The sequence below is a fragment of the Patiria miniata genome, unplaced genomic scaffold (genome assembly GCF_015706575.1).
Source record: "Patiria miniata isolate m_02_andy unplaced genomic scaffold, ASM1570657v1 HiC_scaffold_10, whole genome shotgun sequence".
Lineage (NCBI taxonomy): Eukaryota > Metazoa > Echinodermata > Asteroidea > Valvatida > Asterinidae > Patiria > Patiria miniata.
Genome location: NW_024037048.1, coordinates 1795109 through 1808451, shown reverse-complemented (window position 1 = coordinate 1808451; position 13343 = coordinate 1795109). Strand labels below are relative to the sequence as shown.

Sequence of the window (13343 nt, the reverse complement as noted above, 5' to 3'; positions counted from 1 at the left end):
TTTCTGCTCGAACTGACGTCACTATTACTAAAGTCGACTCCGATTGGCTGGCGCGTGGGGTCGCACAAAGTTTGTATGTATATAGTCGTTACATCAGACGTTGTTTTGGAGCTTGCGGCTCCGTTGAACAACTCATCATATTTAGACGATGATGATATACCGACATAACTGTCGGTATATCAAGCACAAAAAATCATGCTTTTTAATACGGGTCACACAACTCAATAAATCGTGTGATTATCGCGGAACAATCGGCATCTCAACACAAAAGCAACCATGCTCATGTCACGACGCCACGACGATTCACAATAAAACTAGAAAGCACTCAGAGAGCGCAAACCTCCGCCAAGGCTAAACAATTCCGCACCATGTTGCCAGAACACCCAAAAGAAATACTTGCAGAAATGGTGAGGAATCCTTAAAAAAAACCTTCATCCAGACCCAGATATCTGCAGATCCGCATAATTTCCAAAATCTAATCGATTTGTACTTGAACCAAGGACCACCCCTAAAAAAATATTTCATGAAAATCCGTCCATAACTTTGTGAGTTATCTTGTTAACAGACAAACCTACAAACAAACAAACCAACGCCGATGAAAACATAGCCTCCTTGGCGGTGGTAATAAGATGATCTGGATGCGCGCACGTCGTCGTAACTTCACACAGGTCGACTGCGATTGATTCCCGCCCTCGAGAACACGTTCCGTCGCGGCACAGAACTTGAAATTTGTATATTCTTACGACTGTTGATTTTTTTTTTGAGCGCCAACTGATGCCGATCGTCTCAATATCGTCGGAGTTATGACACTTATGATATTCATAAGTTGCAAACAAAATGGGCGGCTGAGTTATTCCTGACGGTCATATCAGACGCAGTTTGAACCTGAAATGTCATGTCAGTCGCCGATTGATCTGTGTCGGCGTAAGGTCGACCTGAACAACCGAAAGGGATCAAACTTTGTTTCTTTTTAAAGGCGGAAAAATGCAATGTAATAGTCGAGGAAACTGTCTTCTGTCATATGCTCACATGTTCCAGCCTATATTTCAGAAGAAGCGGGGAAAAATTATCGATAAATAGAGTCTTAACAAAACCACCGACAGGTTTCCACACGGTTTGACATTATTATTGAGTTTCGAGTTTTATTATCAACATGTAAATTGTATTTCTAATTTTGTTAAAAACCATTATTGACGAAGTCAACCTATGTCAGAGGCAGTATTCACAAAAAGAGACCGCACGAGTTGAAGTCACCTAATACGAAGGCCATGCTAATAGTCCATTAGTGCGGATGCTAAAATGCATGCTCTCGCGCTGAGTGCTTCAAGGGTACCTAAATAAACGTGCAAAACGAGCTCATTTTTCTCGCTATAGGCCTACTCAAACTCTATTTTTTTTAATAAATGAAGTTAAACGCAAGTTAAATTTGCCAACTGATTTCGTAATTGCTTGAATTTCAATTAGGTGCATGTACAACGCCGATGTTTGAACATTATAATTTGATATACGCCCGGATAGTGCATCTATATATGGGGGATGCTGAGAGTTATCTCGTAATTGGCTTTCGTTCCGTGAATGTTATGCGCTCGTCTTCAAGGTTTTTTTGGGGTACATGTACTTCATTGCCCCTGACTCAGTGCTCTCAAGTGACAGTGCCAATCTGCTCTTTAGGTAGCAAGTTGCCAATCGGCTTTCACGTTCCTGTTTGCGCGTTTTGTAAACAGCAATTACGCGAATCATCAGGAAGATCGGGTATTCAAATGCGCCTCCAGATAATCTGGAAACGAATTTGAATGCCCGATCTTCCCGATGAATCTTATAATTGCTGTTTTCAAAACGCGCAAACAGGAACGTGAAAGCCGATTTGGCAATTTGGTTTGTGATTCTTTGTGTGAGCACAATATTATAATCTGCGTAAAATTCATTCTATTCACATCCATCATTCAATTTCGCATACTTGTCTTGGAAATGTATTATCATTTTCGTTTAATGGCAATGACATGTATAATTTGGTTTGACAGGAATTCAAAAGGTACGAGAAAAGTGCATGTAAACCATACACAGACTGCATGTATATTAATTATCACATTTTATTCCTCGTCTAAAATAATCGAATTGGTGTTTGAGCGTTCTATATTATACGTTTATTGACGTTGTCACTGACATTGTTACTGCATTCCTTCTTGTTAATGTCCTATGATGCATGGAGATGACTTTAATTTTTCCCATCTTGTCTTGTTTTGTACAGCTTTACTCAAAAAGTTTCTGTAGAAGATTTTCTTACGGAAAATAGATCATAAAAACTATTTAAAAAAACTTGGAAAATATAGATACCACTATGCGGACAAGGCACAACTGTATAGTATACATGATACTTGACTTACCTCAAGAAAATGTAATTATATTTCATAACTTTTACAAAAAGTATATGTACAGAATTGTCGATACCATCTGTGGTTGACTGACTCTTACGAAAACTGAAATTGAGAGTAATTCGTTTGGCAGTTTCTATCATGTTATTACATGTACTAACATCTGACAGCTATCGATGTCAACAAAATTGCAGTCAGAATCGATCAGTTTTGAAGGTTGCGTCTGTACTGGGCATTTTTGTCACCCGCGGCATGCACGGGAACCGAAGCCGAAACCACTATGCGGACAAGGCATAACTGTATAGTATACATGATACTTGACCTCAAGAAAATGTAATTATATTTCGTAACTGTTACAAAAATGTCTGTGTACAGAATAATTATTATCTATAAAATAAAACAGAATTTTCTGCTGTGGAATCACACAAAAGTTCCCAAATCACACTAACGTTCGCTGATTAAATTATTAAATATACATATTGTATAAGTGCAATTTACGTCTTAGATGTACTCTACAAGTAAATGTCGTTAATGCAATTGATATTGTCTACACAAACAGCTAATTTGTCAGTTGCACAGAATTTAAAAGTGTTAATGCAGACTCGCATTTATTTTTGTCTTCGTTCTCCGAAACCAGATAGGATGTAATGCTAAAGTGTTTTAAAAAGGACCGTCATATTCACGACGGCATAATCACACTGCATGTACATTTTGGGGTATATTCCCTCCCCTTTGTCTCGATGAACTTATATTATAAATGTGAAATCGTAATTAGTGTTAAGTATGCCAGAAATTCGTGATGTACATGTACTTAAACAATAAATGGCGAAGTATTTTGTTTAGTGCTAAAGTTTGAAAGAATTATAACTTGTTAACAAACCCTGTAAATTATTGTAATGTATGTTATCACCTTTCGATCTTAGCACTTGATATTCGAGTTGTGTTTAAATGTGAACCATTCCAATTAAATCCACAATTCAAGTAGAAAAATAAATATCATCGATTATTCGATTAATTAAAAAAATGGTTTGTTTGGTTACTTTTATTCAGTGTAGGTATGTCACCGTAATTTCGCGCCATAGTTTCGCAGTATTTGGCTATACTGCTCTTTATAATCATTCAATCTTGGCATGTAGGATTTATGTAATAATCTAAATCGTTCTCATTTAAAAGCCGAAATCAGACATTACACGTAGGCCCCCTATTTATATCACAAGACGCCTAACAGTATCTATTCGTGGTTCTGAACTACCCTACTAACGAAATACAGTCCAGAAAGCCCGCGGGTTTTTTTGTTCATCTTGCAAATGGCAACCATGATATGGTTACTGATAGATCTACTTGTAACCAATATCATTTAATTTCTAATTTGAGGCCAACACTTTGGGGAGCCATTTTGTACACCCCGGCTTTGTCTCCAGCTTTGGCTATATACACTGAAAGCCTGTTCGAACTAAAATGAAAATATTTTGTACTGGCCCAAGAGCCGACGCCAAAGCCAAGGTTTCAGAGATGATCTTCCAAAGACCTTTCATTTGACAATACGTAGGATTGGAGCTTTCGCTGACTGATTTCCTGAACACTGCGGTTCCTTACCACTACTTTTTACTAAATTGTTGCCAGTCTTAAATTTGATGTGGTATAGCGGGTTGAACAAGAATAGTAACTGCCCTTTCTATTTTTATTGTATTTTTTTTGTCTTATTGTAAATTTCATCTATGTAAAATTTGAAATTTAAGTGAAAACCAATTGTTTTTTTCTTAGCAAACGTGGTTAGTATAACTTCTTAAATACATTTGTAGTAAAATGTATGTTTTAAATATGATGGAAATATGATTTACTTGCGTATTTTTTTGTTAGAAAGATTTCAGAAGGCGTCGACGTACACCATTGCCACATCAAAGTTGTATGTATATCCATGAACAAATACGCGCACACACACTGAAATGTGTATCCTTGTGGAGTCATTTCTTTGTTCTCGTATACTAAAGTTTTCAAGTTTGAAAGTGTACTGTACTTTCAATGATTAACCTATTTTAACCAGAATTAATTTCCTGGGCTAAAAGTCCGACTTAATATCCCTCACATAAAATACTTCAATTTGCGACGAATCAACACCCCTTGGAAATTCCTAGATTTTGAGTAAAATCCATATATCTATTTCGTGATAAATTTTTGGAGACGTTTTCATCTATAGAAATTGCCCTGAGGACGTATACAATCCTTTGTTCCCTATTGTGCACATGTCTCCAGAGGGTACCGTGTAACAGATCACACCCACACACCATAGTATACGTTCCAACTAGGCCTATAGTTTGCTCGTACCCATAGTGCTATCAATAGGCGTTGTTGTTGTTTATGGCTAATCTCTTTCACAAAATCGTGTCAAGGAATACAGTATACACAAAGCATTATGGGTAGCTATCTGCCATGATCAATGCACGTTCGTACATTAAACTAACCTAGCTGCAGTAGTCTTGGTCCCAGACTAGATTTTAGGTGGATACGAGCACATTCGACGACCTTCGCCTAATACATGAGCCCAAGGCCCACGTTGTTGTTCCCACCCGCCTTGCCAGTTTTAACCTCGCCCTTCTTGTTCTTGTTCTTCAAGAGGTCTGGCTCCTGCAAGAGGTGAGCCAGGAAGACAAAGAGAAGGTTGAGAAGGAACAAGATGAAGCTAGCCAGGACCAGCCAGTAGGAGTAGCCGAAAGAGACCGAGGTTGTCCGGAAATTGTTGGGCGGAGCCATGTCTTCCGTGGTCAGGACATTGGTGGTGAGTTGGGTCAGGTATAGGATCAGGTAAAGCAGCCAGGCGAGTAGACTGCCTACGGCTGTAAAAAAATAATACAAAAGACGATGGGTCTGGTTTCCGTTTGATGGATTTGACTTTCACATAAATAACACACACGTGAGAAAATTGTGGTGAGAAATTTGTCATGATAAACTCGTAATTGTACATGTAGCCATCTGATAGAATTGCTTTATTTCAAACATCTGTCCACTTCATTAACAGGGAGGATACAATGTGCTTCAGTCAATTCGAAATGTGTTATATCTTCGATAAAAAAATATATTGAATTCTAGTGAGGATAAGTTGAATTTTCAGAATCTTTGAAAAAAAGGTCATTTATCCCACATTAAAGTAACAATCCTTTCCCGAAATTGCCAAAACTTCTAATTCCTTACAAAACCTGCACCCACATTGCGCCGAAGTCACAAAATTAAGTTAGCGGTCGGACCTGGCAAACGAAAGCGAGGTTTGGGTGCTGGCTATTACCTCCAATGGCGTTCCATAAGTACAACCCCATTGGCCCGTGGATGGTTTCTATGGGAACAGTCAGTGTGTTGACCAATCCGAAGATGGTTGACACCAGGGCGAAGATGATGGCGATGGTCAAAAAGACGAAGACTGCGATTGGATAGCCAACACTGTACACATTTGCATGCTCGCTGAAAACTGCGTGGTCATATAGGGGAGGAATAAAAACAAAATTAATGTTGCATTAATTGGTTTAATGAAAGTACTCTTCCAATATAGTGTGGATCTGCTTATAATCACACAGAAGAGTAAACATGTTCCGTCTGATATAAATTGGCTTTTAACTATAAAATATCAATTCTAAAATGCTTTTTCTGTTCTTGAAAAACAGCGGCGGCGGAGCGGTTTTCAAACTGGGGGGGGGGGGGGGGGGGGGGGGGGGGCATCAACAAAAAGGGGCACTTGCGGCACATCCGTGCTGAAATGTCGACACGTTTTTTTTTTTTACCGGACACTTGGCCTCCGTAAAATCGAATAGGAGGGGGGGGGGCTCGTAACATCTTCCAAAATAGGGGGCGCTCTTCAAAACTGGCCATTTTCAGGGCGCATTGTAAGGATTTGGGGCTTGGTTTTTATGTTCCTCGTTCATATCAGAACTTTCTATACCATTTTGGGAAATGGTTACTGAAAACAACATCCGAAATTATAGGGCCAGTTTTGTTCTCATCTCGAGGGGCACATTTATGTCCGCAAAAGGGGCACTTGGGTAAATCTGGGGGGGGGGGAGGGATGTGCCCCCAGCCCCCCCCCCCCCCCCCCGTTCCGCCGCCCCTGGATGAATAGCATAGTGTCCGTCCTATATTTTCAAGTTTCACACGAAGTTTTCCATAATTTGTACGGAATAATTACGGAAACCAATTACATGTAGGACCTACAAGTACTTTCAAAAAATCTAATTATTTGCGGTCCCAGAAAATTCAGTTCTGCTAAATAGACAGGTTCCCGTCCTATATCAGGCTCGATAACGTGAGAAACGGGGCCAGTCTTTCCACAGGGCGGATATGTTGTGCACAACCCACAAATAAAACTTTAGTCCATAAATCCATAGGGTTGCAGATGTCCAAAATAAAATTTAAAAATATCGACAATCTAAATTGACGAAAAGCACCTACAGTACATCTTAAATTACCTCGTAATTACATCTTCCCAAGTATCATTTATTGAAGAAACAACATGTACTCGCTAAACAGACGAAAGCCATTGGCTCCCGTCAATCCATTGTATGATTTACAATGCATCTCGAAGGCTTGGAACTTAATTAGGCCTACAGCTTCTTGTTAGCTACGTTTGTGTAGCGGTTATACGATTTCTCACCGCACTAATGACTTTTCAAAAAATGTGTTTTTTGATTAATCTGCGGAAAGCCTAAAAGTTTCTAGATGAGAGTATTTTACATGGCAAATTCCTCTTTGTATCATCTACGTATTGCTGTAGTAACAATAACCTCTTCAAACTAAAAGTTAATGGAAGCTTGCACGAATCTCTACAATACTTTCACTGTACTGAAAAAAAAACCGCAAATGAGCCTAACCCTTGTGCCATGACCTCAAACTATTGATACAGAGAAGAAAGAAAACAGCACAATACACCTCTTTTAAAAAACAAACCTTTGTTCTCTAACAATGGAAAGACATATTGAATATCTAAGTATTAACAATGAAAACGCCATGGAATATGTACCACTTTGTGACCTCGACTGATGAGTGCCTGCGTGAGAACGTACACTAAAAACCACCCACGTCTATATACAAACCGACGACATGCGACATGCACGTATTTGTCGAAAGGGAAGTATGGGAACTTTTTCGAAGCGTAAATGTCAAACAAGATTAATGTCGATATACAGCTTCTGCTTACCAGCCCAATGACATTTCGACAGTTTCATTCATATGTCCTTTTCATTTTCCAACAAGAATTAAATGTAATGGAGCGAGAAATATACGAATAGTTCGTTTAATATGTAGCGCTAAATTATATCTAGTCGCAGAAAATCCACAAAAAAACTCGTCTTTGCAACATTGTGTTGCTAACATGTCGCGGCACCTAACGTAGTAGCGCACTTCGATTTTTCGCCTTTAGTGTTTTGTAGAGCGAAATTTTACCTAAAATTTCACATTTCCGTTCAATACAGTTAAGTTAATAGAGAAATTTTACTTGGACACGTTTTTCAGATTATATTGTAAAAATATAATAAGAAAATAATTTCCCGACGATTCCCCACAATGGAGTTGGATGTGTGAGTGGAGATGGTTTATCAGATTTTTTCAAACAATTCTTATATGCTCACTTGGGAATTTCTGACACTTTCTCAAGATCGTCACGTTAGGGAACACTCAGCCATTTTGTGTTCAATTACCGGACGCCACCGTTTTTGAATTTTGGACTAAATTTCGGACACTTTTGTTTACAATGGTTCCACAACAAACATTGTTAAGGCAATAGTGCCATATTTAACTGAGTGAACTTGACGCTTGTCAACAAAGATTTGGCGATACTGCATGAGGACATTTGGGGAAATGTCGATGAGGGAATTCGGAGGAACTATATCAAGTCAGGCCGCAGAATTCCATCAGTAATCAAATCAGCACTAATGTGATACTTGGCATGACATCTATCTATCTATATATATATATATATATATATATAATATATATATATATATCTCTCAGACGATGATTCCATGGAATTTCTTTCGTGGTGTCGCCTGTCATAATTTGAAAGCAGAGACAAAAAATAATGCGCTTACTCTTCCTTTCGCATGAAAAGAATTCCATCTATGAAAAGAGTAAACATGTAACAAGTAGGCCGATCGTAAATCATAACCAAATTCATACTTGACAAAGAAAGTGTACCAGTCTTTCTCTGATGAATGTTCTATTGCTGTCGTCCATCTTTTATTATAATTGGAAAGAAGGAGAAATCAAGCTTCGTTAGCGTGATTCTTTGCCAAAAATTGAATGGTCTTGTCAAAATATTTTACTATTTCCACTTCACATGTACATGTGCAGGCTGAAAGGTAAAATTGTTTTTGCATGAAAACAACAATATAGAGAGAATTACAGTGGATTGAATAAGGTCTCACAAACATTGTCTCCGAGACCATCGAAAAGAATATCGACCTATAATAATACCAATCACAGCCCGAAGGTTTCTCTGTGAAATATTGACATTTGTTCAAAACCAATCTGAAGTATGGATTTTTGGATATTATTTGTTTTCCTTGCCCCGGGGAGAGCTTATGATAGTCTTACACTTGGAAAAAAACTCATTTTTTTACTAATCTTGAAGACGGAAAACACTGTGGATTCTGCAAGCTGCTCGTAAATGCGCTAGATCTCCCCAGGTTATATTATGCCTGTATATGTATGGAATCCTGCAAAATCCAGCATCTAATGGTTTTTCAGCATTTAAACAACTTGGAACATTTGACAGTGTGTGATTTCTTTTTTGCTAACTCCTTTGAGTAGATTTTCATATTCTCTCCACGGACGTTCTGCCTGTGGGATTATTTCATGAATTATTGACTACATAGTTTGTCAGAGTATATGTTTTCGGAAATATATAGAAAGTCATCAATGTAAAAACGGAGCGGTTTTTTTTTTTCGATTCTAGAAAGTTCGAAAATGTCAAGCCCATGGGTGTCCTTTCTTCCCCCATTTTTTTTCTGTTCTTTTCTTTACGGGGGGGGGGCAAGCGCCCCCCTTGCCCCCCCCCCCCCCCCCCCCCGGTAAAGAAAAGAAAAGAAAAAAATGGGGAGAAAAAGGAGAAAAGAAGAAGAAAAAAAGAGGCGCGAAGTCATAGTGGTGTAAATTTAATGACTTAAGGGGGGGGGCAAAATGTCCCTGCCCCCTCTAAAACTTATAAATCGAGAATATGTTGAGAAATACAGGATTTTTTTGGGGGAAATATGTTGGCCCCCTTTTGGAAAAATCCTGGCGACGCCCATGGTCAAGCCTACCCTTAAACTGACTTGGTTTTCTTTATTATCGCCGCCGCACCCAGCATTTCTTATTCGCCTTCTCTCCGTACAAGATAGGCTAAATCATTGATAAGTCGTCATGTGACATAAAGTCACAGGTTTTCAAGCGGGGAAACTCCTTTACGTCAGAATATTTTCCGGAGCTGATCGAACAAAAAAATTCAAATGCCAAAACTGACCCTCGTTCAATAACATGTATTATTCAAAAGGTATATTCCAACTAACGTAATATTTTTCCCGGTGTTGTTGGGAGCCAATCTGTGTGGCCCAAGCAAGAAATCAGAACTTTCATTGTCATGAAGTAATGGGTTGGTTTGGTGCCGTATTAGGCCAGGTTAAAAAAAGATAAACCATGCAGTTCTTCTTTTTTGTACATGTACATGTATTTGTTTCAAGCATAGATATGTCTGCTAGTAACTCTAATAGAAAGGTTACAGCTCCTTTGGACACAAACGTAGCAGCAAATTATCGAGAAAATGGAAGAATCAATTGGCCATCATGGAAAATCCGCTATTTTAGAAGAAAAAAAAGAGGGCCGCCTCCTTTCTTATGTTAAAAAACGCCGGGACGAGGAACTGTTCTTTTGACTTTGGCCTTGAGCATCACGATTTATTTTAAGGGATATACATCATTTGCTTTTGCTGTAATTTTCAGAAATGGATGGAATTGGGGGATTGGAAATATAAAGCAAATATAGTTACACTGACTTTTTGGAGGTTTTTGGATCGAAATGCTATAAAAACCAAGAAAAACGATCATTTTCCTGTAGTCTGGTTCCCTGACTTCATAAGAAGAAGAAAGCAGTTTACATACATTGGGGAATTGTAAGGTCAGGGAACCAGTCTAGCTGGCTCGTACCCGTTCATAGGTTTGTAATCGATTGCAAACAAGTGCAATGGTCAATTGGGGCCAGTATTTGAAAAAAAGCCAGTTGTTTCCAACGCTGATCGGCCGATCAGCGTTGGAAATTGATACAAAAATACCACTTTTCTTGAAATGACAGTATACCGGTGCCATAATTTTCAGATGCTTTAGACTGTCATTTACCAACATCCTATTAAGGTATTTCGCAAAACTTGGTAGTTTTATTTTTCGATGTTTGCAAATGTTGTATATTCCCTTTAAAGAAAACGAAACCAGAATTACGTCCGAGCCGTTGTTTTCTACGACCACGATTAGTGTACGGCAAATTATACAGTAAACCAACGACAGATTTCCGAAGTTTCAACATTCTGAAACGAATTTTCAGTGATCGTCCACAGGCTAAAAGATCCAATCGAGGAAGAACCGGTGCACTATCCTTTATTGTTCACAAGGTAAACACTCACAGGAAAACGGTTATTCAACACATGTATTTAACCGTCACGATGGTCCGTCATAGTGGATTGTGGAAAAAGTGAATTGTGAATGGGGGGATGAAAACAGATTTTTAAATGTTTAATATTGAATTAAAGTTTTTAGCTTTTAAATTCACGTGTCCATTTCGTTGTCATTTTGGTCTCCCTGCTATTTTGGAGCTCCACTCCGAAAATGGATTGCTTGTTACTTTTTGTTTTCTATACAATTATAAAGTTATTCACTTTGGAATGAGCCGAAAAAAGAAATCGGCCAAGGTTTAGTAATGGAATAATTACTTTAGAAACGTCGAGTCATTTGCGGCCCGACAATAATTCGGTTATCGCGGCGTATATACATGGTTCCTGTCATATCTGAATATATCATGAACAGAACATTACATGTATTTTCAAAATCTAACTGTTTTCAAACCTTTGTAGCAGTGCCACTCTCTGGCCCCGAATCCGTAGTTGAACTTCTTGCAGCCCTGGAAGAGACCGAAGTAATCTAGACCTAGGAAAGCACCGGGGTCGTCTGGATCAAACGCGATTGGATTGTTGCCTAGATAATCCCGCAGCGGAAAGGTTGCATCCAGCAGACCCGTGGTGTTCTTCTGAAGCTGGGCGTAGGTCCAGTGGCTTGTGACGATGGCTATACCGGTGAAGATCAGCGAGACGACAGCGCCCAGAGAGGCGAAGAAGAAATAGGTGGTCCTCCGCTTGATGATCATGATTATTCCTGGTGAAGCACTGAGGTCTACAGACTTGCTTGACTGTGCTTTTAATCAAAGAAGCAACAACTGCATACAGGTGCTTGGTACGTCATCCGATATGTCGTTTGCAATACGATTACAATGTACGGCCTATGTAGCCTATACCAACACAATGGCTGTCTGGGTTGGGTTGTTGTGATTTGTTACTACAGTGGTATGGTAGGCCTTTTACTTGATATAAAATCACTGTGCGTATACGATCACCGTGTTAACGGCATATGAAATCAATCCGGCATAAAGCTAAAGAAGGTGACACTAAAATTACACACGTAATTGCAAGTTGGTCAGGTGTTTCTAAAACCAAACTAGGAGTTATAAACTTCCACAGAATGAAACGTTGACACAACTTACAAAGTTAGTTTGTGCAGTGTGGGGCATACGGGCGGGAGTAACCGTGTGGATAAGTGTGTTCGTTTGTAGAGGTCAGGATGGATGGTGGTGAAGTTTGCCATGCGTGGGCACAACAATAGGAACTCGTCACGCCTTAGTGACCACGAACCAGCACGACCTCTAATCATGACTATTATACGTGTCCTTGATGACGCAGTGGGAAAATCTAACTGACTGCACCAACCTGCAATGACTACAATAGGCCCTAATGTTTGCTTAACATATAAACCTCTTTCTAAAGTGTTTGATTCACATCAATTTATTTCTGTTTTTAATACCAAAGTAAATAATAACATAAAGCATAAGCATATTATGGTGTCATATAAAAAGTAGATTTTTAAGGATGCTGCATGAGCAGATCATTGCCCATGATCTATCTGGTTGACGCGCGTCGAACCGACTGACACCAAGCCGCAGACAGTCTTCAAAAGGCCTTGGTTCTCCCGGATATTTTAAAACAACGTTTATCATTTTGAATTCGGCGATTCAAATATTCAAATTCATCAAGCAAAATCAATTTATTGCTCTTCGTATGTTCAATATTTCTTCCTTCATCAACAATTTCATTTGTTTTTAAAGCAAATTCAAACCATGAGCACACCAAATTCGTCAAGGAGTATTCGATTTCGTCTCGTCTGCGCCAAACCTTGTTATTCAGAAAACAAACTCGTCTTATATGCCACACAATATAATAACAACATTTTTTCTTAATTAGTCATAGGTCATTATGACAATTTCTGAAGAAGGCATATAGCCCGCTGATAGAAGAATTTTCCAATGTCCCCCCCCCCCCCTGTTATAACTTGGATTTGATTTTCTTAAAATACATCAGACTCAACATAGGGCTCAAATTATAGGCACGGAAGATTAAGGGTCGTGGTAGTTTTTTGGCATTTCCATCCTTCATTACAACACTTATTGTAGTCATTTCTAAATTATAATGTACTTTATGTTTGTTGTTCTTTTTAACGTTCCCTGAGAAAAGTGTTCACCCAGATCAGTATACCTACCGGCATACTTGATTTGATTACATCGTGCAAACTATGTGCCGAATTATATACGCGTATACGGCGCACGTCACTGTGTATGTGGCGCTAGTACAGCGTGCAACGAGCGACTTGCTGCGGCAGCCGCTGGCGGGAAACACGCCGTTTCAAGTATGAGCGGTACAAT

The 13343-nt window shown here is 39.0% G+C and overlaps 1 protein-coding gene across 1 annotated transcript; it reads right to left on the bottom strand.

The window, feature by feature from the left end:
• Window positions 1-1109: 1109 nt before the first annotated feature.
• On the bottom strand, window positions 1110-12235 carry LOC119735188 (clarin-2-like). The gene is made up of 3 exons (XM_038208897.1): window positions 11441-12235; window positions 5653-5832; window positions 1110-5206 (listed from the first exon to the last, which is right to left on the bottom strand). The coding sequence occupies exons 1-3, from the start codon at window positions 11736-11738 to the stop codon at window positions 4902-4904; spliced, it is 783 nt and encodes a 260-aa protein (XP_038064825.1). The 5' UTR covers window positions 11739-12235; the 3' UTR covers window positions 1110-4901.
• Window positions 12236-13343: the final 1108 nt, after the last annotated feature.

Bases quoted from the DNA above. Each gene is read 5' to 3' on its own strand.
- LOC119735188 (XM_038208897.1), bottom strand. From the start codon at position 11,738: ATGATCATCAAGCGGAGGACCACCTATTTCTTCTTCGCCTCTCTGGGC. The intron at 5,833-11,440 runs GTTTGAAAACAG...ATGACCACGCAG, and splicing joins AGAGTGGCACTGCTACAAAG to TTTTCAGCGAGCATGCAAAT. The intron at 5,207-5,652 runs GTAATAGCCAGC...ATTTTTTTACAG, and splicing joins CTTATGGAACGCCATTGGAG to CCGTAGGCAGTCTACTCGCC.